The sequence below is a fragment of the Anopheles coluzzii genome, chromosome X, assembly GCF_943734685.1.
Source record: "Anopheles coluzzii chromosome X, AcolN3, whole genome shotgun sequence".
Lineage (NCBI taxonomy): Eukaryota > Metazoa > Arthropoda > Insecta > Diptera > Culicidae > Anopheles > Anopheles coluzzii.
Genome location: NC_064669.1, coordinates 6,121,669 through 6,146,533, shown reverse-complemented (window position 1 = coordinate 6,146,533; position 24,865 = coordinate 6,121,669). Strand labels below are relative to the sequence as shown.

Sequence of the window (24,865 nt, the reverse complement as noted above, 5' to 3'; positions counted from 1 at the left end):
GATCGGGTTCGTCGAGGGCATCCTGCAGGACACGTTCGCGACGCCGAGCGAGAAGCCGGCGGACGTGTTCAGCACCATCGCGAAGGCAATCGGCAACAAGTCGAGCACGAAGAAGAAGTACGTGCTACTCTCAGGGGGTGGGGGGTGGGGGACACTTCCAGCAAGAAGAGTACGCCGTTCATCACTCGCCTTCTCTTACTCCCCTGCAGGAAGCCAGAGGACTGGAATGCGCTGGTGCGGCGCAGCACGGTCGCGCGCGACCCGATCGGCAACTCGACCGAGGCGATCATGCGCCGCAGCCGGCAGAGCCTGCGGAAGCAGATACTGGACAACTCGAACAAGGGGCTCGAGATGGACACGGACCATCTGGTCGAGTACAACCCGAAGCTGTCCGAGGTGACGCCGGTGACGCGCGTCGCCTACGTCAAGTTCATGACGACCAAGATGAAGAAGGACGCGGCGGATGTGGCGGCGGCCACGGCCGCGGCGGAGGCGGCCGGCGCGAGCGAAACCTCGACCTCGACCTTCGAGAACGAGCGCCGCCAGACGTGGAAGCGCAGCTCGCTCAAGAACCTGGTCGACATGAAGGACAAGATCAGCGTAAGTGGCCCGGGGCGTGGGTTGTTACAGGGTTACGGCGTCGCCGTGGCGTTGTTCTGCCTCCAAGACGGATTGCAAAAACGGATGGCAGATGTCAAACAGCAGTGTCACAGTGGCATTCTACTGACAGATATCTATTCTAATTAAATTGAAAATTTCTTCTACGCTTTTTTGTGGTTCCTCGACAATTTCACGCCAATAACTATGAAAAAAGAGGTGATAATGATACTGAATCAATGAAAAGAGATTAATTTGACTGGGTGTAACGTTAATCTGTTGGGGAATACAATTACAAATTTTCATGTTCACCTTCTCTTATACCGCTAATGATTGAAGGTGTTTGAAGGTATTAATCTATTTCGGGTCGTATAAAAGGCTTCTTGAAAATGTCTGGTGATACCTTTCAGTTAAAAACAGCCTCTGAGACGAACTAAGCACCATAAGAAACGAAAAGCTGATTTTTTTTTAACGGATAAATAACCTATCGCATCGAATAAGCGTCTATTTAACCTTTATTGGACATTTAGAGGGTTTTCCAGGAGTTCTCATAGCTGTGGGACACTTTATTGACTCCTTCTTACGTGAAATGAACTTAATGTAAAGGGAATTCGACTCTATAGCATCCTTGTTGGACAAATCCAATAGGAACTTCCAACGAGCCTGTCCAATAAGGGTGCCGTAGAGTCCAATTTCCATCATATGAAGTTCACTTCCCATTAGAAAGAATCAAGAAAGTGTCCCACAACCATGAGCACCCCGGGAAACCCCTGTATTAATGCTCTTATTAAACATTTCGTGACTTTTTTCGACATTTACATGCACATTGCGTTGCTGTTCAAATTTTTTGAGCATCATTAGGAGCTTCTTCTGTTCTTTGTCTTGATTCGAGTCGAGAAACTTGACTCGATTGCTTCTTGAAATATGCGTATTGTTACGGAAGTCTGTTAGAAAAAATGCATCGAGACGGGCATCCGAAATCGTAATAGGTGTCAAATCGCTTGATCTCTCGGCGATGCATTTCAAATACGTAAGCAGAATTTGAATGTATCCCAAAAGCATAAGGAATTTCTTGATAATTAATCAAAAGAAACAAAAATGATTTACGTTACTTGATTTTAACACACATCAGAACTAAATTTTTCATAACGTGAACCTGGAATATTATACTCCAAAACACGGATCGGTTTTTTTTTTATCGAGAATGACTGGCTAGAATCGACTCTCGAATCAATGGAACACGTAGACGCTTTAATGTGTATAACTCGCTAACTTAACACATTTCTGTAGAAACCTCTGAGCCGCTATTGAAAGCAGGATAGATTAGTAGCTTAGTAGGCGTGATTTCCTTAGCAATATTCAACTCCACGTTGAGACTTCTCAATTGCAAGAATAGAATAGGCCTTCATATATATCCGTTGGGATTTATTCGTCTATCAGTCGTTTGCTTATATTTAGGTATGGTTTTATAGTAAACACAGCAAAAGCCTTTTTTAAACGTCACACTACCCGTAAGCACTACATATTGCAGACATTTGTTGTCAGTAAGTCAATCTCTTGGTTTTTATCAACAACTTATGCAAAAATTCGTCAATACAAAACTCATAATCACTGTAGGAAATAATACAATAATACAAGTTAAGTCAAATTTAAATGCTCCAATCAAGTCCAATGAGTCTACTGGTATACACTTCGAAAAATGCCGTTGACCTGTTTTTAAAGAGATGTTTTTCCTTGTATATCAAAGCTTCTATCCGGAGAATTGATCATAAACGCTTGACTCAAAACTCATGAAAATGAAAGAAACGCAAATGCTAATTAACGAGCTTTTAGAATTACAAGCGAATCGCTGTTATAAGAGGGACCTGCTTATAAAATAGAAATACATCTGGGAAAAGAAAACAGGGTGACTTACAAACAACTACCAACTGCGTTCGAGGGCAACATTAATTCTCAAAGTAAATCAGTATTCCCTTGGAGGTATTACACGTCACCAACTATTAAAAAGCGACATAACCTTAGTGGGTCTTTGCAAAAGTTTCGATTTTACTTTAATTTGCCAAACCAACTTCGTTGCTGTTCCGTTTGGCAGGACCTCGAGGCGAGCGGGGAGCAGCCACCGGTCCCGGACGAGCAGGAGGCCGCCGAGCCGGCTGAACCGACCACGGCCATGGTCACGGTGGAGGAGCCGCATCCCGCCGAGCCCGCGCCGGAGGCGGAACCGCTGGAGGGGGTACGGGCGGAGCCCCGGCCGAAGGTGCGCGTCCGTTCGCCCATCATCGAGGACCCGAACGAGGAGCGCGAGGACACACCGTGCTGTGCTAGCCCGCCACCACCGCCGGACCCGATCCCGGAGCGGCCGGTGTCGCCGATTCCGCCCAACAGCCCGGAACGTCATCCCGTGCCGGAGATTGAGTCACCCTCACCACCACCAGCAGCAGCAGCAGCAGCAGCGGGTACCAAATCACCGGAAGGGTCTGCCCGCTGTCAGGAGACGCTGTCGCCCACCGGTTCCACCAAGTCAACCGAATCGGTCCGCCCCAAGCCGGCGACGCCCTCGTCCAAGGCGCCGGAGCGGCTCACGCTCAGTCCAACCCCGTCCGGCCCGTCGGAGGACACCGGCGGTCCGAAGGCGTCACCCTCGAACCGCGGCAAGTCCAAGAGCACGGGCCGCAATCTGGGCGGCTGGATCTAGGGTGGGAGGAAACGCTCCTTTCACAGAAGCTTCGCCACAGGGCTGTTTCGCTGCCAACCGCTGCTTTGCTACCGGCGTTGCGTTCGATTTGCCCGCCACTGTGCTCCACTGACTTATTTCCCTCCCTTTGCCCTGCCCGCAACTCGCTGCGCCGCCTTGTTTTAAGCTTCTTCAAGCTGTAGTCCAAGCTTCTTGGCGTGGTCCAGCTTACCAACCCCGGCAAGCCGCTTAGCATCGTTAATTAGCGATAATTTGTTTGTTTTGCACTTTGATTGGGCGAAAGCAATGCGGTTTCCATTCCAATTCCCCATACCACACCCAGCCCTTTTTTGCCCAGTGACGTCCCACAGCTACTGTGCGTGCCCGTGCCCATCCATTGACACACTATCGATTTTGCATTTCGCTTCCCTGGCGCGGCTGATGACGCTCGCTCGAAAACACCTTGCTACACACAAAAATTATCGCCTCACAAATTTATGGCCCTGCCGTGAGCGTAGTAGTTGTGTTTGTTTTTCCTTCCCACTCCATCCTTTTCTTCTTCTTCTTCTTCTTCTTCCTCGTGTTTAATCTCCCTCCCAAACGCGGCAAAGGACGCGAGCCGTCGGTCTAACAATGTGCACGCTTCGCCATAATTGCGCCATTTGTAGATTGAGTGGACTTTGGTGGTGGTTTTTGGTCCTTCGAACCGGATGCTACTCACAACAAGCTACACCGAAGTCACGTAGCAACACACACACACATAAGGCCGGATTTGGCAATGATCACATCGCTTAATAGATACAGCAACACATGCAGCAGGCGTGCGTGTGCGAGCATCGAATGCTTCTGCATTTAGCAGCAACGGGGACGTCTTAGCGGGTGAATACATACCGACCCCCCCCCCCCCCCCCCTCCCACGGAGTATGCATTAATTAATGTTACGAAACAAAGTTTGCTAACATTGCCACGTACTAGGAATTAGATGTACCTTGTTTCCCCCCACTTTTGAATGTGTTTGTTTGTGTATTATTGCTGGTGCAACCACTACTACTACTACTACTACTACCACTACTATTACTGTTACTACTTACAATTTCGGTGTGTTTGAACGCATAATGCTGTGGTACATGCTGCAATAAAGTAAACGCTGGACGCATTATAGACGCGAATACAAAATCCATATTGCGCCAGAACTCGTGATGCAAATTCGTGGGTTTTTTTTTCCTTTCTACCTTCTGCCCTGTTGTAGTGGGGCGGTAGATATGTTGTTGAGAAATTAATCTGCTTAGTTTCTTTTTTGATCCGCCGAGTCTTTCCAGATCTTCCAGATTTAAAGAATTCCCCATTGACATACATTCGGTAGCGATTGGTGGAGAACACAGTCATACAGCAATTAAGACGCAGTCGCTCATTAATTGGAGAGCTTTCCTGTCTGCATCCTGGCAAACGCATCCAGCACATCCTACATTAAACTGCACTGCACTGACACTTAATCGTACACACTACTTGAAGCTGATGCTGCTCTAATAATGGCATCTTGGCAAATCTGGGATCGTCCAGCCAGCCTGAGCTCCAGCTGTTCGCTATGCTCCTCTTCTCACTTCCATCTCGTTGGAGCATCCAGACGCTCGCGGAGCATCACAAAATTGGGCAACTTTATTGGAGATTGAATTTAAACATCGTCGTACACCGCAGGACTGCCTCAACGAGGAACTTACTACGGTCGTAGCGTAAAAAAAACAATCCCCAACCTGTTGCTAATGCTACCTAGGGTCGCGCACAGCAAAAATAGCATCACAGCATCTTGCACCATGGGGTGCGATACATCTCGGACGCCAATATTGTACTTCCTGTGGACCAAACGGTCAGCCCGAACGAATGGCCGAACGAAAATTAATCGCTGCGCATTTGTTTCAATCCCGTCCCGACGACTACGACCCCGGGATCGATGGCATGAGGGGGCGCAGTTTGATTTGTTCTTTATTTAGTTTTAAAATCAATACCTTGGACACACACACACACACACGCACTGCATCGACTAATGAAAGAATCGTTACCGCGCGAAGATGCAGACATCCCCCCCCCCCACGGGACGGAAGCCACGGCCTGCTGGGAAAAGGAAAGTTTCGCTCCGGCCTGGTGCCTGGTTAATCGAGCTAATCAAGGAATCTGTTGTACCACGGTGTGGTGGCCACCGTTTTTCGCACGTCACCTGTCGGCTCGTTGCTGTTACTGTTGCGAGTTTGCGAGGGCGTTAGATAAACTGCCGAACTGCCGTCCGAGCTGGGAGGATTTAGAATGGTACTGGTGGGGTTGAAGATTTTTGCTCCTTTTTTTTTGTTTCCCCCCCCCCCCCCTTTCTATGCTTTGTATTGCTATTGCAAGCAGGGCAAGAAGGATGGCTCATCGCCGTGGGTACACCGCCGCCCGATGACATGCGCTCAACGGTCCAGCGCTCGTCGGTTTGCTGCACACGGCCACGGCTAGTACCTGTGATCCTGTGGCAGTATATAAGACGCCTAGCCGGCCAACCAGCTCGTCACAGCACGAACCGCAGCCAGCCAGTGCAGCAGGAGGATCGTTCCGCGTAAGGACACCCATACCCACATCATTCAACCCCGTGCTCGATCATCGCGTACTAAACACCAGCACTGCTGCCAACAGGGAAACTCCCCGAAATCTCCAATCTCACGAAATTCCAACGAGTGTGTGTGTGTGTGTTAGTGTGTGTTAACAGTGCAGTTGTGCAGGTATTTGCTCCGTTGCTTGCCGGTGGCACAGGTCGTGCACGCTCCGATCTCTTGTCCGCGATAATGTTGGCCGGCTCGCAAGCGAAACCGCCGGTGTGTGTAGCGCTCGCGCTGGTACTGCTGGGTGTCACCGTACATCTTGCCGGCGCGGAAGGTAAGTAGCAGGTTGAGGGGAGCCGAGTCCACTCCCGCCAAGGACTGTCGGCGCTGCACCGGGGCCAGCTTAACGACTGTTTGCCCAACGTGCCTGTGTTTTTGGGGAACGGGAACGGGGTTTACACAGGTTATCTTCGGCCCGATAAAGTATGGCTTTTCGAAGATCTTGGGATCTTCGTGTGGGCACTGGGTGGGTGTGTGTGTGTGTGTGTGTCGTCGGGTGGAAAGTGGGTGATAATAAAAAGAAAACAAATTATGCGCGGGCACAGGAGTAATGGTAATCGAATTTGGGACGGCAGCCAGCGGGCTGTGTCGATTAAAAAGGAAAGTGTGAAAATGAAAAATCCGTTTTTTTTTAGATTAGATGCTATGCAAGTCGATTGTAGTTGCAGTTCGTTCGCTATCGACTCGTAGAAACTGATTGATTTTAGTGCGAATGTTATTAATCGAATTAATAACGGCTTGCCCGGGAGCACTTGGTTGAGCACTAACGTATTGAAACGGAGCGGCCGCTTTAGTCTCATTGTTAGCGTACGAAACACGCAATCTAACCTAACCGGCCTTGGTTCAAATCTTTGAAATTCTCTCATGATTGATACAGTTTAAAATTAAATTAATATTATTCGTTAATCATAATTGTGATTGAAGATGCAAAAACAATGCATTACATTTGTAAAGTGTCACAAAATTCACAAAATTCAGATAGTGTGCTTTTTTTCATGAATAATTTGAAACAGTTAAATTTAGTCCTGCAAGATCATAACATTTGGTGTGTTCAAATTATGACCGCAAGGGTGATGCGGAGTTGATCCTATAATAGCTTGTTACGATTTTTAGGCTTTGTATCAGTTATCAATACGAAGTTATATTTATAGATTATATATATCTCTCACGATCTTGTTTTTGCCCATATGGAAACATTAAAAGAAATGAATTGTCGGTAATGCACCGCTTCTTCCAATAAAGTTCCTTTTAATTTCAATAAAAATCACAGTTGAAGTCCCTTAACTTTGCTGCCACACATTCATGAGCATCAAATGTCCAGTTTTCTGGGAACTAACATAGAAAGCTGTAAATAGAATCATTTCCTTTTAATACATATAATTTTGAGGCCTTCAACTAAATGTTACTGACATTTCCATTCGTATCTGAAACAGCTGGTACACTTTTAGGCACATTCTCTGTTTTGCTTTAAAAGTCAAAGTGATAAAATTGCGTAAGCGAAAGTAAGGCATAGGATAATCGATTTAGCAAAACAAAGGGTTTCAACCTCACACAGGAGACATTGAAAATATCGTACAAATATTGAGCCCGAAAAGCAACTAGAGCGTTTCTGTGGCAAAGTTTAGAATCCATTCACTGTGCACATCAACTTTAAGTGACGAACGTTTCAGCGAACGAGTAGAAGATTATTGCCACAAGCACCTAGTCGTGGTGAATCCACGGCCCGGATTTGCCTTCCAGGTTTGGCTTAAATATCGTAAATACTCCCGCTGCATGGGGAACTGGTGTACGAAGGAGTAGGTGATGGGAGTGATACGACACGAGATTAATTCTACGACACATTCAGCTGCAACCGGGCCGCTCCGGGCGGGCAAAAGGCGGACTGTTGCATGTGCGGTGATGCCTAATGGTGGTGGCTTGGCAAATGAGCCTGTTCAAAGCCACCGCCGCGGGCAGAAAGATGGCAGAACAGTGCGTTCTGCCGCAACGGGTCCAACAAACCAGCCCCAGGCAGCAACAGCAAAGGCGTAACCGGTCGTTATCAATTAGCACTTTCCGCACGCAAAACGTGTAGAATCGCCGATGGCGCTCTGGCGCCTTCCCCCCCCCTTTATCGCCATTATGTAATCTGAATGTTGTGTGCGTGTGTGTGTGTGTTGTTTTTTCCCCCATGGTAGCGCCCGAGTTTGAGTCGGTGGGACGGGTGAGCAAGCGGGGCCCCACCGTCGGACTGTTTGCGTTTCCGCGCGTCGGCCGCAGCGATCCGGAGCTGAACCTCGACTGGGAGTCGTCCGCCATGCTGCCGCTGGAGACTGCCGACGACTACGGTAAGAGAGCGGTGCACGGCCATCCTTTGGGAGTTGTGACCATAGCCTGCTGCGTTCCTTTTCTGTTTACCCCTGCCAGAAGACTACCCGATGAAGGAGATGAAGCGCCAGGGACTGGTGCCGTTCCCTCGCGTCGGCCGCTCGGGCAAATCGGAGCTGGCAATGGCGGCCGCCCGTTACTGGCAGGCGGCCCGCAACCTCCAGCAGCAGCAGCAGCAGCAGCAGAGCGTCGTGAAGCGGGCCGGTGGCACGGGTGCCAACAGCGCCATGTGGTTCGGACCGCGGCTGGGAAAACGGAGCCGCTTCGGTGCCGCCGCAGCGAGCGGTAGCAGCGAGCAGCAGCAGCAGCAGCTTAAGGCGGAACAGCTGTAAGCGTCACCTGTGGACTTCTGCCATCTGTACGCATTCACCTGCACCCTCCGCTATTTCCGGTTCCACCGTTTCACGTGTGTGTGTGTGTAGCTGAACACTGTTCCCTGTTGATGTTTCCTTTGATAGAGAGATGAAGTGGAAAGAAACAAAGTAATCCTTAGGCTACAACCCAACTAAAGCAAAGGTCTAAGATATTGTCCTCAATGTTCACTGTCCTCAGATGTTGCTGAGTGTTACATTTAAAGATACGTTTTGTTGTTCTGTTACTACTACTCCTGAACGTGCTTGAAGGAAGCTACAGTATGACACTTAGGCAGGACTTGACCAAAAAAGTTCTTTCGTTAATGTAATTAGTTTCCCAATCATCCAAATTCCAAGTCCATTATGTTACCCTCATAAAATCTGCAATGTCTGGAGCAAGCTCTGGGCTACTATTGGACCGCACCATCCTGAATTCGAGCGGGTCCTCGGGGCTCGGGAGAGTACAAATCTGCGATGGGAAATAACGATGCAGGCTGGCGGGCAGCTGAAGGAATGGGCCTGCTGGTGCAGCCCGATTCCCCCAGTTGCCTGACGTTGTTTTCCATGCTCGCAGCGCGCTCACCGACGCCTCACCGACCCTGTACTGCTGTACCGACATTAACCGAGCGACCGGCGTTGACCTGGTAGGCCTGGTTTACTTTAAGTTATCCACCAATAGACACACTAGATGGTCTCAACCCGACGGGAGTCTTCAGTATGAGAGTCTTGTGTGTTGTAGTTGCATCAACAGTAATGGCAAAATGATGGATATAGCAAGAAGAAGAAAAAAAGGCAAATTGTATTATTACTAGCTAACAGCAAACTGCAGATGGCAGACAAGAAAATCGACAAAAAAACGACACAAAACACACCGATAAAACCGTTGTTCAATTATGGGACATTGTTGTTGTAAATAATGGAAAAAATAAACTAACACAACCAAATCAAATAAAAAAAACACACACAATTCTAGACAAAATTAAAAATGGCACTGAAATCAACTCTTACTTGGTGTTTGCTTTTAATTTCTGAAATGTAACATCTTTTTTACAAAAAAAATCGTTGTTGCTTGGGATCTCCAACTTCATCACTTTGAACCGAGTTCCGAATACAACTAGGGCGGCTCCGTTTACAGCTAAATCATACCCAGAGCAATCATGAGTCGTCGAAGTCTTTTGTCCGTTAGAACCGTTAGAGTCGTCCGAGTCTTCCTGAGGAGATATTTTCTACTGTTGTTGCTGAACGAAATCTTGTTTGAATTCGCCGATTCTAAACATGATTTCAAATGTTTTCCAATGAATTATTGTAAGCTCTTCAATCATTTGGAAAGTACATTAATTGAACCCATCAGTAATTGTTTCCAATTTTTCAAGCATTTCGCAAACTTTCCTTAGCAAGTTTCTGACAGCTGACAGAAAGCTTTTCAATGCTACGCTTAGGAACTTTCCCAAGCTTCCTTTGTGCAAGTTTTATTGATAATTTCTATATTGTACCCTCCAAATACTACTGGAAAAGCTTTCGTATTTCAAGCTATCAGACGAAAGTTTGAAAATCGTAAGTTAAAGTCTCGCAGCTATTTCCTCAAAAAAGCTTCCCTTTTTAAAAGCAGCTACTGTTTGCATGAAATTGAAATGTTGGATCAGTGGCTGGTTTTCTCTATCGTGCTCTATTGGTCCTCCGATTCCATACTGAATCTGCGCATTAGAAAAGACGCCAGAGGTCGCATTAGAAAAAAATCTTTTTTTTTAAGAGCCAGTTTCCTGTGCTGGCTTAAGCATTTCTGAAACATGTGAATATGTGCTCCACGGGTATCCGTTGTCTTCAAACGCTTATCAACAATACGGAGCATGGACCAACGATGACTTACGGTATCCCAAATTCCATCAAAACTGATTTAGAAGTAGCACATCAACACAAAATGACGAGTTCAACAAAGATTCGGTCTGTGTGTTCAGAGCGACCCTAAGACCCATCGACTATTTTTCAACTGAGCAAAAGAGGAATCATCGTCAGCAACTGTAACTCGAGAAGCCATTTCCGTAAGCAGTACACAGTCAACATGCTAGTTGAGAGCAGGGCTTGGCGTGTCGTTATGATTTTCGCCAAGCATTCGACTCGTCGCATCTCAACTCCCCTAAGGTACGTCCAGGCTATCAAGCAGTTACTGCTTGCTTTTTGTTTTAATTTTGTTTATGTTATGAGGTTGGATCTCAGTGACAAAAAAAAAAAACACTATGAGATTGTTCACACGGTGTGTGCATTATGTCATTGAGTCGATCGGCATAGAAAAAAGGGGCTCTTAAATGTTGGTATGAGCCATGCTGAGCTAGCGATGGATAAAGCTGTACTGTGGCAATCGATCTCCCGTTTACAAAATTCCAAATGTAGAAGACGAAATAATTCCTGCAAAAGGCATTGAAAATCAGTTATCAATATCTACCGCATCTCCAAGCGAGTGCCTTGTACGGAAAATGTGGGATATGTTACATTTTGTCCGAGAAATCTATCTCACGAAATTTGGTAAGCTTAACCATTAGCGTCATGGTTTATGCGTCTTGGGCTGGTTAAGCAAACTCGCCCCAAATAATTCAACGGAAGGACAACTGAGCCTGACAGATAATTCAAAGATTTGTATTGTGGAATTTATTACCTAGGACTTGAGGTAATGAACCAGATGAATCATCGCCGTCTTCAATTTGCTTCCTCAGTTTTGACGACCGAGTCCGCTACGCTTCCAAGCAATACTTTTGTAGGAAGCAGGTTGTCCCCAAGATACGCTATTAATGCATACCGAGAAGAACCAGCGTATTTTGACTTTCCGCATGTGTTGAATTTGCGGATTCCAGCCAAAACTTACAAATGTTCGTGCAATTTTCTTTAAAATGGTTCGAAAAGAATCATTCGATATGGTTCTGTTTCAAGATTATAGTTTTGTAGCCTTAAAAATAATTTAAAAAAACTCCATAAAAATGTATCAATTATTCATTGTACCATTGATCTGTCACATAAGTACAATTAGCTCAGGGAACTGGAAATTTTAGAAAACCACGTTTCTCCGAATCCGCTTATAAGAGATATCGCGTATCTCAGAGACCACCTGCACATAATTTTAAAGTATTTTAACAAAATAGCAATAATATAATGTTTTGCAAATAAACAGAATACATTTCTTAATCCTGCCACAACACTCTAACATACAGTTTGTCTGGTCATTCATAATATTTGTGTGATTTTGTTTAATTTTGTTACGTAACAAGCCAACATTCATCCAGTTCCCTAATCCATCGCTAGCAGCGCATACTGGTGGCAAACATAAATAGAGCTGCCATTTTGCTGGTGCGATGCCGATGCTCTGGTTGGTTCAAACTTGTAACGAACATTTTGAACCGACAGATCATTGGCCAGATACCAAGATAAAACAAAAAAAAAATCTGCACGCCTGTACAGCATGCTGCATGCGTTTCGATTCATCTTTGAACGAACGAACGAACGTCAAACGGAACGATCGCAACTAGGTTAAACATTTTGAACTTAGGAGGTTCAGTTGGAACTGCTGGTTCGATCGAAATGATAGGTTCGGTCGGAACAGTAGTATCGCCAGAACAGTATGATAGGTTCGATCCAAGTGGTAGCTTCCGTAGGACCAGTAGGTTCAGTTAGAGCGATAGGTTCAATCGGAACGGTAGATTCGGTTGGAACGGTAGGTTCGGTTGAAACGGTAGGTTCGGATGGAACGGTAGGTTCGGTTGGAACGGTAGGTTCGGTTGGAACGGTAGGTTCGGTTGGAACGGTAGGTTCGGTTGGAACGGTAGGTTCGGTTGGAACGGTAGGTACGGTTTGAACGGTAGGTTCGGTTGTAACGGTAGGTTCGGTTGCAACGGTAGGTACGGTTGGAACAGTAGGTACGGTTGGATCGGTAGGTTCGCTTGGAATGGTAGGTTCGGTTGGAATGGTAGGTTCAGTTGGAATGGTAGGTTCAGTTGGAATGGTAGGTTCGGTTGGAACGGTATGTTCGGTTGGAATGGTAGGTTCGGTTGGAATGGTAGGTTCGGTTGGAACGGTAAGTTCGATCTGAACGGCAGGTTCAATCTGAACGGCAGGTTCGATATGAACGGCAGGTTCGACCGGAACAGCAGGTTCGACTGGAACGGCATGTTCGGTCGGAACGGTTGTACTGGCGAACTGTAACGTACATTGAATGCTCTTCTGTCAGAGCCATTAGTCAACGCTCCCCCGACTCATCGCATTCAAAACAAAACTTTCAACCGAACGTACCGGACCCATCCGATCCGTTCCGTTGCCAGTTCCAAGTAAGGCACGATCATGTGTAGACCTGTGCAGCGACAAGCGCCGCAACGTTGGAGCGAAAGTAAAGCCTACCGCTGGCGCTAGTTTTCCATAAATTGCTCGATGCGGGAAAGCAAGTCTACCATCAAAGTATGTGTTGCCATAATTTTGCTTTATAGCAATAACTGACAGCATCTACGGGCATCTGCCGCGGACGACAGCCGGTGTATCCTTTCTCGCAATTTGAATGTGGACAGGACATGCGCCCTGGGTATCCGCCGCTGCCTTCGGGCCGTGATTCGGGTGTTTCGGCAAGTGCAGCCACTCCAGTGGGTCTGCAGCTTCCGCACGCACCAGATGTCGCACCGGACGGCGGACGCTCGGCTCAGCTCCATACGCGCCCGTAAGTTCGCAGCACTAAAGCCACACACCACCGCGCAGGAAGGGGAAGGATTCGTCGGGCTGGCTTTTGCGGGGAACGGATACTCAGTCCCAGTCTTTATGCAAAGGAGTTGTAACGGGGCAGGTCGCGTAGTCTATTGCGGTCCCCTTTCCGCCAATCAAGTCGCGGATCATTAGCGCACCACGTTCGTGGGCTAATGATTTCAAACGAAACTGCCGCTGCAAACCGCGGTCCCAATACAACCAATACGCGGTGCGCAACAGGTTGTGCAGCCTCCCGTTGAGGAGATATTTCGGCGTAGAAGTACAAAACGCACGCTCTTGTTTGTTGTCATTGGACAAAAGTACATAAAAACACAGAGTTTGCTATATATTTGGCATGCACTAAGAAAAACAAAAAAAAAAAAAAAAAAAACAAAACTTGGTAGTCGCGCGTCACTAAGCCTAAAATCGCAATGCGCCCGGGTTTGCGCTGCTAAATGCCTGTGTCACTGGGTGGTTCGGGCTGTCTTTGATGGACCGGAGTGGTCCCGGGGGGGGGGGGGGGGGGGGGGGGGGGGGGGGTTGTTTTCGTTGCCCGTTGCCCAATTACAAATGCTTCGGTCGAGCGAAGCGTCGATGCGAGTCCGTTTCGAGAGCACTCATTGTTTCCGTGAGTGGGTGTGAATGTGTGTGGTAGTAGTAGTAGTAGCAGTAATAGTAGTATTAGTAATTTACAGTAGTAACCGCTAAACGAAAGGATACAATTAACCAGCCAGTCAAGGCCGGAATGTCCGAACCGAGTGTCCGGCGCGTACATGTAAAACGCGCTCAACTAATTCTACGATACGAGGGGCAATGTGGCGCGCGCACACACACGTCCCGTGTTATGGCATTTTTTTCTTTTCTTCTCCTTTCACTCTCTCTCTCTCTCTCTCTCTCTCTCTCTCTCTGTTTCTCTCTCTGTCTCCTCTATGGGTGGGGATCATTACGGTGCGACCCGGACGTGCGTACACTTGCAGCAGGACGGGAACGTCACCTCGACCAGATCGAACTTGTTCGCGTTCGGCGCCACGCTGAACAGCTTGTGCGTCCGGTACGTCTGCTGGCACTTCAGCTCGTACCCGTGGCCGGTGTGGCTGTTGCTGCATCTGCCGCCCACATTGCTGCAGCCAAGCAAAAAGAAAAATAATAATAATTAGTATTTTGGCAGCTGCCCGTGCGGTCGCATGTCGTAGCCCCAAACCCCATACCTGCACGTTTCGTACGAGATGGACTGAAAGAAGTTCTCCATGTTGACGATCATGTAGTCGTTCACCTTGGTCGGATATTCGGTGTGCGCGATCGAGTTGCACAGATACTTGTCGCCCTCGCTGTCGACGCGCGTGGAGAGCGGCTCGCGCTTGATGCTTCCCTCGAACAGGTCCGCGTACTTGTCCATATTCTTCTGCAGAATTTTGTCGATCGTGGCGCGCGGATAGTGCGGCGGGTAGGACCCATTCTCGAACGTGATCTTTCCCGGCTCGTTCGTAAAGAGCTCATTGACTGCATAAATAATAATAAACAAAAACGAGCAAAAAGGTTAAAAAAGAAGAATCCAAAGGCAGGCTACCACGATCCGCCATACGCTTCAGAAAGTAGTTGTCGCCCTCCTCGAACGGTTTGTCGGTGGACTGCTGCTCCTGTGCGGCCGGCTGCACCGGCACGGGCACCTTCGGCGGGTCGGCAAACTTGGGCACCAGCTTGCCCTCGGCGTCGCGCACCACGTACAGCAGCGGGCTGTTCTCGTTCTTGTCGATCGGTTGCTTCGAGCGCGTGCTGCCGCCGCTCGGGTGCTGCAAAAAAAAACATCAAAAGGGGAAGGTCTTTACACTTTCTTTTTTTTTTCGTTTGTTCCGCCCTACTTACCGCCCGTGCGACGAGCTCGGTCGGCGACGGTTCCACCTCGTCGCTCTGCCCGTCCTTTGCCGTTTGCGCCGGTTTGCCAAAGTCCTTTCGGAAGATGCGCTCGATGTTGGCGTTCATGTCGTCGTCGCGGATTGCGCGATCGCGTATCAGCGGCACGTACGACTGCGGGCTGGCGTGGAGCTGTGTTGGCAGAGGCAGAGGAAGTAGAATGAGTGAAGAGGCAGTAGGTAGGGCACACTTTTGGCGGTACTAGACAGGTCGAAACGCACGCTAAAACAAGCAGCCAGGCGAAGCTTATCAGCTGCGCTGCATTATACTGAAGCAGGTACAAAACACATGCAATAACGTCCGTTCGGTACCCTTTGGCACTGCCGATGAATAACAAATGATGTGAGCGGGAATGTTCACACACAGACAGACACACACACACACACACACACACACACACACACACACACACACACACACACAAACCAAAGATGACTTCCGGACCTGATTAGGAATGCGTTATCCAGGTTCCCAGAATCGCAGGTCATTCCGGAACTCATGCTCCACTTTCGACCTCCGGACCGGTTAAAAACCGGTCCTTCCACCTGTTCTCAACCTCCAACCAGGTGCATCTGGCCCGCTATATATCGGCATTGCGCCTGGTGGTAGTTTTGTGTGAAAAGTTTGGAAAAATGTCAAAGTTCACTATCGATGACTACCGCCGGAGCGTACGTTCCCGTTCCGGCGTGGCATTTTTTTGTGCTATGTACCGAAAGTAAAGGCAGCTTTGAAGGTCTACGTGGTAGCCCTCTGTCTATGTCTGTGTGTGTGTGTGTCGAGCCCTTCTGCAGCTGCCATAGTGTGCCACAGTGTTTGGAGTTTTCCCGCAAACGACCGATAATGTTCGAAACTCTTCGTTCGCTTCGCTGCTCCCCTAAGCGTCCGTTAAAGGTCGCCGGTGCTCGTGTACCGTGCGCCGGCGGTTTGCGGTTAATTGAAATTTAAGCCTCCGCTCGCTCCCGGTCGCTGTACAACTATTTGCTTCCCTATTGATTAATAATTTGCTTAGTGTCGTGTCCCAGAAGAGTCGCCAGCATGGAAACCTACCAACAAACCCAGGGCGAGCAATGGTCGGAATTGGAGCAAAAGAAAAATGTTGGAGTACGTCCTAGAGATGCAGGTGTGCTGATTCAATTTCTGGTAAGACCACACACACACACCACATTGGACACCAATGGGCAACGGATTTCGGAGTGTTCGTTTCACCTTTTGCATCCGTGGGCTGATGGGCATCCCATTTTGCTCCTGTTCCGGGTAGAAGCCAGTGGAAGAAAGCAAGAAGAACAGAAACCCTCATCACCCAGACGGTAATGTGATTGAACGAAGCAGCGAGAGTCCCAGAATTCAGCGTAGTGCTTGGCGAGTGCATAAATTCGTGCACCTGAAGGGGTACTAAAAATAGCCAAAAGCTCATCCAACTCGCACTGCTCGGGGTCGCCATCATCGCCGAGTTCGTCTTCCTCGTTGCGCTGAGTGGCCCACTCCACGTCCGAAAGGGCGGCGGCGCTACACGCTGTTGCATACGGGAGATGATGCTATCGCATTTTAAACGGGCCCGGCGAGTTTCGCTCATTGAATAAACACAAGCCGGGTAGAGTGGGATGGAGCGGGCTTAGCTTCTAAATTTCCGCCCTTGAGCCCTTGCGCTAGGTCATGGTTTGAGGTGATGGAGCCGGGCCTGGCAGGTTTGTTTGGTGCTGTTCTGTTCGCGCAATCTTCGCAATGGTGAAGCAGCCGGCTGCTGTTTCCATCGTTTGCAGCTTCTGCCCGGTTCCTTGCTCCTTGACCGGTGCGCTCCGCGTTCAAGTGGGGGCAGGTTTCGTGTTCGCCTCTTGCTTGCACTTTCGCACTGCGGTAGCTGCATGTTTATGCAAACGAGGCTCGAGCGATTATCCAGATTGTCTATTTTTTTTTCATCTTTCTGCATCCACAGGCGATGAGGGGGTGGTGAACGTCATGGTTCACCGATGGTCAACTACTTATACCGCAAGCACTGGCGGAGCAGGCAGTGAATGGAATATGACTTCTACATTCGCAAGTTTTGCGGCAAGGCACTGCCTGGCTCACATGATCACACCCCCGCGGGGGGCGCTTGGTAGCAGCGCATTCTTCTTGCTAAATGAAAGCACTCCCCAGCATCGGGAGTGGTTCAATGAATTGATAGAGACATATGTAAAATGGACATCAAGCTCCCTAATGGAGACGTAATCTATATTGATGCGCAAAATGCGGCGAGAGTGTTTTAATTGATGAACCTCAACGTTCAATAACCTGCTGCGATTGACCCGGCGCCGTGGTACAGTCGTCAAGGCGTTGCGACAACACAGCACAACGGTCTTCGGGTCCCGCCCCCGTTGTGGGTTCAAATCGGCACACGGTAGGGTCCACTTTAGATTGGAAATTCTTCCTTTCATGAAGTAGTATCATTCACAGATCCTAGACAAAAAGGTGTGTTGTTGTTGTTGTGTTACGCCCTTTTAATAATAGACTCAAAAAATACGGCTGTGTGTCTTTCACTGACGTCATCCCATGTTCGGCTGTTTATCTAAAGATATACACCTACCCGTGGGAGAGAGCTCTCTAGTGTTGAGGGTAGTAAAAAAGCAGCTTGCCAAGATGTGTGTGTGTGTATGGGAGGATGATGACTCCAGCCAATCATCTCACTCAATTGAAATTTCCCCGTCCTTTATTCCCCCGGCGAGTCGCGCTCCGCCAATTATCCCCTAAGTAATACATACACACAGACGCGACCGGAATAGCTAGTAGCAGCAGCACAGCACACAAAGGCGCAACCTGTTTTCACCAGAACCACATTCAATAGGGAGAGAGCACTCTCGCCAGCAACAACAACAACAACAACAACAACAGGACAGAGCAGAACCACCATACAAATTCTAGCTTCACATCAACATCAACACACATCCGGGCCCACAGGTGTTTAAGGAAAAGAAGAGAGAGGGAGAGAGAGAGGGGAGCGTTGTGGCGCGTGCACATCCATCAACATATATCGGTGCTGATGTTTCGCTGGGATTTCCCGAACCCCTGATGGGTTCCCGGGCTTATTTCATACTTGTCTGTGTGTGTTGCTGATGCGGAAGTGATGTACGCTATTCCGCCTTTTTTTTCGATACGTACATATCCGGAACACAAAGGCCTGGAAGGTGGCCACCGGAGAGAGAGAGAGAGAGAGTGCAAGAGAACAAGAGAGGTCTCGAAATAGATACCGGAACTGGTCGCGACTCCCATTACCATCCGTTTTGGTACCCCACCAAGTGGGTCGTTAATATTCTTCCGTTTTTTTTGTAAAGATATGTTCACTCCCCCCCCCCCACAAGTTCGTAGGGTGTTGCGAAAGACTTGGAAAGTCCGACGAATTTGTTTGCGCGGTGTATGCTCACGCTAAAGGGGGAGTCAGATCGGGCGGGGGAAGATTTTGTTTTGAGGGTATCGGCATGGCACCTACTTTAACAGCACCGCCATTAAAGCCCGTCGGCGTCGGAGAGTGTTTTAACAACTACTAAAAAGTTTACGGCACGCTTCCGATGCCCCCGCGGCGAGCCTGAGTGATGAATATTTTCCAATCTTTACGGTAGGCACTTTCCAAATGGCTTCATTCTAGGCTCCACTGCTAGGTGCTTCCGCTTTAACGGCTAATGAAAAGGCGACAACTTCGCGCAAACAAACAAAAAAAAGAACACTATCCCGCAAGCACCGTGACTCATTTCGCCTTTTCGCCCCAATTTCACATGCTCCAAGTGCTGCTGCAAGTGCTCTGCCTCGCATCACAGTGCGAAGGTGCGAACTGTCTGCGGTCTGCGATTTAGCGAGTGCAGCGAATCGTGCACCGTTGAGGTCCGGTTATTCTGCCAGTCTCTAGTAGCGTGCTCGCCTGGTCCGTTGTTGCGTCATATTGGCGAGTGCTTTTTTTTTTGCTTCTATTTTGTTTCGTTTACATTTGCTTTACATTCTCCCGCCGCACACACAGGCTCATCGCGAGCGCGCGCGCACTCTCGATCGGGTCCGGATCGATCGGATCGGCTCGGATGAGCGAGCGAGCGCGGTGATGAACCGGCCCCGGTCTGTCCCGCTCGCACACACGCACAGCGAGCGGCGTGGGAAGGCGAGCAGATTGTTTGGCTCCAGGTTTTTTCGCGATCGTACACGGAACAGCTGTATACAGCGCAAATCAGTGTGTGTGTGTGTGTGTGTGTTAGGATGAATGTTGCGGCGCGGGCCAGTCCCCTGCAAAGCGCGTACCGGCCGGTGCGTTTTTCTCTTCTTATTTCTCCTTCACTACTGACCCAATGTGATCGATCACTGGAAGGGTTCGGACACGCATCTCTCCACTCTCTATCAGCTGTGCCAAAGGTGATACGATGAGATGAATCCACAGTGAAAGAGAGAGAGGGAGAGAGAGACAGAGAGCACGTGAAAATGTAAATGGCCAACCCAGGCCAGTTGGGTTCATTTTAGTGTTGGCCGTTCTGAATCGAACCTAGTAAAAATAAAAAAAAAAACGTTCCGTTCTTTTCGATGCACAAAATCGTTCCGCTCCGGGAATTTGGCAATCATACTGTGGAGCTGTCATGGTAGCCGGTGTAAACAGCTTCGTAGTGATACCGATGCTGTTAACTAAAAAAAACCCTCATTTTGAGTTGTTTACGAATGGCATACATCTGTTTACATTGTAAACAAAAGAAATCCTGCCGCGGAGTTACAATGAAACATGATAAATAAGTAAAATCAACTAAAATGTTTTGGGATGTTTACTGCGGCTCCCACGGCCGGGTGACAGCTCTTTAGTTTTTGTGCCAAGCTGTACCAGTGAACGATGTGTGTTAAAATAAGAATGTGTTCAACATAATTAGTTTATTTTACACATTTAGTCGGTTTCGTGGTAAAGACTTTACTGCTCGCACCACTGAACAACATGCGCGCCATGGGCTCAGACCCCTCATTCTCGGCACTAACTATCCTGCTAATCGTAATCAATGAGTCACCGAAAGCCAGGCCCACTAGCAGCGGTACAGGCAGGCCTTGACCGACAACGGTTGTTTGCGTCAAAGCAGAGCAAGAAAAAGAAGCTGCACCCAAGCGACACGTTCCGTTCCTTTGCAACGCTGAACTAGTTCCCCGTTCCGTTCCCTTGTTTGAGCGGGATTCCCAACACTAGTTCCGTTCAACGGGCCGCACCATATGTGTAAACAAAAGCGAGCCTTCCCCGTGCCAAACCGCGCTTCGTGTTCGAGAAACAACAAACCAACAACAACAACAACAAAAACGCTGTACGGCACACCTACGCAACGCGCTCGCGACACCGGCGTGACGTCATCCACTGTTGCCAAAAACCGAACGCGTTCGCTGTGGCTGTCACTTTTTGCGTTGAGCAACCGGGTCCATATGACAACCGTTCGCCAGCCGGGCACCGATTTTGGGCAGCTGCCCCACATTAGCTCGTGCACATCTTTCTATCCACGCACCACCGTCGGGATTGTCCCTGTTCCGCCGGTTCCGCATGCTAGCAAACGTTGTCGCTCGCGACCATCTGTCAAATGCGATCGGCGAAATTGATATCGCGCCACCGTGATCTCATCTGGGACCACGACCACAACAACGACAACGCACTAGTGAAACACAAGCGCCCGCTCTTACCGACACGATGCCCAGCAGGAAGGTAAGCAGGAGCAGCCCCAGGTTGAGGTGATGGCGACCCATCGTCGACGGGCTTTTCGGCGCTGGTTGATCGCGGTTGTGCCGAGCGGGTGCTCGGAAAGGGGTAGCCGCTTGAACTTTCGCTCCACTCCTGGTGGTTGGGGCTGTATCGCGTGACCTTCACCCTGTACGCGTTGCTGCTGCTTCTTTCTTTTTTCTTTCTTTCTGTTGTTATTGTTTTGAGCAAACAGAGGGCACACTTTCACCCACGGAGAGACACTAAGCACTACACACACACACACACACACACCAATCTGTATCGCGTAACCTGGCACACGCACGATGATTGGCGAACGCGTTGGAAATTACCGGAACGTTGGGCTAGGGCGCGCGCGCGCAAAAAAAAAACCCGTAACCCGCCTCAATTTTCTACCACACAACGGTCCCCCCTACCACCGCACCAGGTTTGAGCGAGGGATCTGCGAACGGGGTGGCGTTCGACTTCGATTTCGACCTCTCCGATCACTGCGCATCTACTAGTAGCGACGCATTCGCCTGCAACGATTAAATACTTTAACAACAGAGACCGAGAGAGAGTGAGAGAGCGAACAGTCGATCGAGCGCTCGATCGGCGCGACTGTGCTTTACGACGATCGTACTCTCGCTCTCTTACTCTCCATCCATCACTCTCTCTCTCTCTCTTTCTCTCGTGCTCTCCAGCGCTCGTCACAACTGCTCTCGGGCAGGGGTGCTCATCTCACTACTAAGAAAATCGTGCGAGCCCTCTGACTCGTGTCGGCCGATGCGTCATCAGCCTTAAAGGGTACCGGAAAGGGGTTAAATGGGGCCTGCACGTGTGATGTAATTTTGGGAAACGTGCTTTACTGATAATGGGGTTTTTGTTTATCGCTTGACAAGATTTGGTACGTTTTGGGTTTCGCTTTATGGGAGATTCTTAGCCGGCCGCCAACGGCTCAGCAACGGTCTTCGGCTGACTCACTGCAGAAGCGACCTGCTCGGCGCAACGAAAATGGTGCGGCGAATGTGAAATATGATAAAGGACAAGGTCGAGGTAACAGCGATCTATGACATAGCGGCATGGCCAGGATTAGATAACTGCAAGAAAAAAGTGCCATTTAAAGAGGAACGTTGAGCGTACTCTTTCATACCTAGAGCAACTTTGAATGCTCCAGAAACAGTCCCTCTTACTGGTGCAATGTGTGCATAATGTGCCACCTGATAGCGATAATTTGTTTTGTTAGCATTTGGTTTGATCGTGCAAGTAGCTTTTATTTACTTTTCATTACATCGGAAACAGTTTTTCACATCGCGATCGTTTTCGACGTGCAATGGGGCGAGTCGCTGGAGTCACCGGTTAAACGCACACGCCGAGGATCCACTGTAGTTGATATAAAAAATAGACATTTTACATCATATTGCTCACGGCTAACTACTTCGATATTCAGATGAAGCTTATCCTTCAAACGCGGGCTTTGACATGAAAAATCCTGTCGTACGTGTGATAACGTGTGATATTGACGCTATTGAAATATGACTGGGGATTATACTACAAAAGTCTCAACGGCTGAAAAAATATCGAAGCCAACATGCATTCAGTATGTAGTAAACATGCGCCGTATATTATCAAATGTATAAAAATGTGTGAAAATGTATGGAGCTATTTCACTTTATTTAAAACTTTGTATTGCATGTATTGCGTTTGCGAAAGTTAAATGCTCTCCCATCGCAAAGTCGCATGCAAAACTTTAAATAAATGTATTGTAACCAGGCTTTAGCGTATCTCATCAATATAAAATTTCGTGTGCGATTGCCTTCATTCCAAGTGTCTTATTGTCGTGTTGAAACAATGTTAACATTACATAACGGTTGCATTAACAAAATTGACAAATTAATGGGTTTATCTTGGGATTATCTTCACCCTCACTAACAAACTGTTAATTGCACTTTGAATAGTAGTATCCCATGAGACAACAGACAACCTCTATCACTCACCTCACCTTGACACATCTATCAGTCAAACTCTAACCATGATCCCCAAAAAAGTGAACCAACCAACTTAGAAGCGTGCGCGATCAACAAAATCGACTCCGTACAGAAGTTTGTCGTCGCATAAGATCGTTTCGGCGGTTTTGGTCGCCAACATCTTGGCACTTATTAGGCAACAATCTTATTATATTAGGCAACAAACAAAGCATCGAAAGAAAGCCCGGGTTCATTTTTGTGGTTCCAAAAGATGCAAAAAATGAAGACAGAGAGACAAGTGGCTACATAACTGCGTTACCTGAACCGGGAGATCGATAAAAAAACCCGCCAAACAGTACTTGGGAAACATGAACACTTATGTCAGGAAGCAGAAATCGCGTCCACTGGCTTCGCAGTGGCAAACAATGGCGCCAAAACTCGATGCGTTCATTTTAGGTTATTTTCGGCAGAATTTCGACATGGCACCCTAGTCCGCAAACTGCTGCAACATCCGTCCCATGTGTTCCATAGAATTTTTCTAGACCAACATGATGAAAACGCTTTTCGCTAACAATTTTGTGGAGAAAATTTAGGATGCCTTCGTCCATCATGGTGAAAATTCCGGATAACTGACGAAAGGCAACTCGCAAAGTCTGAGATTAATTTGTGCAAGTAAGCTTAAATAATTATCTTTCAAACGATGTACATGTAAAGAAATTATCTTTCTTAGTTTTTTTTCTACAGCCAGCCGAAAAAAGGCATTTTTTTTTTCATATAAACTTTGCGGGAATAGTGATCTCGAGTTTGAACATAACGAACAATCCGTCATTTCATAGTATGAAAACTTATTCAAAAAGATATTGTCTATGTCTATTTTAAGTTTGTTCAATGATATTTTATTTTTTATTTTTTATTTAATTTCAAATTTCACAATTTTTTTTTGCTGCTTCTTTGTTTGCAACCTTCGGCATACATTCTAGGGAACGCATTCTGTTTGGCCGATAGAAACCAAGCTTGGAACAATACCGCATCGGGCTAGTCGGATTCCAATTGTCTTCAGAACTCGGAATCAGAAAAGGTAGCTCTTGGCTGTGCGTAATAACCGCTATAATGCGGCAAATGAAGCTAACCGGTTTGATGATGTCAATGTTTGAATAACAGCTTCGTGGTATAACGTTCTAAGAGCTACCAACTGAAAATCAGAAAAAAAATGCTTGTAGACTTCCATAGTCTATCAGCAACAAAAACAAATTTATCATCCACAGCAGTTTATAACAGGTAAAAAACCCCTGTACCGGGCCAATTATAACGCTTTCACGACTGTAACACCTAAGATCTCGATGAGTGCCACCCCGGACAGCAGCGGTTTCGAGCGCGATCGGTTTGAACCGTTTTACGGCAGAATCCGCTCACAAGCAGCAGCGTGCCGAGGATGTTGCTACTTTACAGGGCGCACACTCTGCCCGTGCCCCGTGCGCTGTCATCTGGCCAGATTGAGGCGTGATTATGGGCACGATTACATTCTTGCACATTTTTATCCCGCAATAATATTCTTAATTGATAAATTGGTTCGGCCGCTATTCAAGCAAGGTTGCCTTTTCGCTTGAGCATTGCATTTCGGTGGTGCATTGTCGTTTCAGTTCTGGTCATCATCCGTCTTTGTTGGTGGGACCGACCAATAATGTCAGACACGGTCTTCGAGTCCCGTGATGGATTGTGTTGATAAGTGTGTATATTTAAAAAAAAAACTCGAAAAAACCCTCTACCTAAATTAACCGTTGAATAACTCAATTAACGAAGCTCAATCACTCAATTGTGCTGAATCAGCTCGTTTTCAACACTTCGGAATGGAAGATAACACATATGTATCGTTGTTAGTGTTATTAGTTAGTTTTGTGAGTCAGTAAATTTTATTTAGAGCATAAGTATTGAAAAGAAAAGTTTTTATCTGTCGTACACGCAATTATCCAATGGAATAGTCCCCA

At 47.8% G+C, this 24,865-nt stretch overlaps 5 protein-coding genes across 6 annotated transcripts in view; 2 read left to right on the top strand and 3 right to left on the bottom strand.

The window, feature by feature from the left end:
- LOC120955060 (transient receptor potential protein) overlaps nucleotides 1-5,595 on the top strand; it is an 11,673-nt gene extending 6,078 nt beyond the window's left edge. Inside the window, exons 13-15 of the mRNA XM_040375541.2 lie at nucleotides 1-117; nucleotides 210-600; nucleotides 2,690-5,595. The exon at nucleotides 1-117 is cut by the window's left edge and continues 52 nt beyond it. Of these exons, the coding sequence (XP_040231475.2) occupies nucleotides 1-117; nucleotides 210-600; nucleotides 2,690-3,292 (1,111 nt within the window). The 3' untranslated portion in view covers nucleotides 3,293-5,595. The remainder of the gene's footprint in view (nucleotides 118-209; nucleotides 601-2,689) is intronic.
- LOC120961686 (uncharacterized) overlaps nucleotides 1-24,865 on the bottom strand; it is a 395,308-nt gene that overhangs the window by 24,860 nt on the left and 345,583 nt on the right. The window lies entirely within an intron of this gene.
- Nucleotides 5,686-9,628, top strand: LOC120955067 (cardio acceleratory peptide 2b). Its single transcript, XM_040375554.2, has 3 exons — nucleotides 5,686-6,175; nucleotides 8,079-8,228; nucleotides 8,308-9,628. The coding sequence occupies exons 1-3, from the start codon at nucleotides 6,085-6,087 to the stop codon at nucleotides 8,598-8,600; spliced, it is 534 nt and encodes a 177-aa protein (XP_040231488.2). The 5' UTR covers nucleotides 5,686-6,084; the 3' UTR covers nucleotides 8,601-9,628.
- On the bottom strand, nucleotides 12,278-12,775 carry LOC125908275 (deleted in azoospermia protein 2-like). The gene has a single exon (XM_049610901.1). It carries the CDS (start codon nucleotides 12,773-12,775, stop codon nucleotides 12,278-12,280), a length of 498 nt encoding a protein of 165 aa, XP_049466858.1.
- On the bottom strand, nucleotides 14,173-21,458 carry LOC120955922 (uncharacterized). The gene is made up of 5 exons (XM_040377162.2): nucleotides 20,898-21,458; nucleotides 15,198-15,377; nucleotides 14,917-15,124; nucleotides 14,543-14,834; nucleotides 14,173-14,455 (listed from the first exon to the last, which is right to left on the bottom strand). Exons 1-5 carry the CDS (start codon nucleotides 20,958-20,960, stop codon nucleotides 14,278-14,280), a joined length of 921 nt encoding a protein of 306 aa, XP_040233096.2. The 5' UTR covers nucleotides 20,961-21,458; the 3' UTR covers nucleotides 14,173-14,277.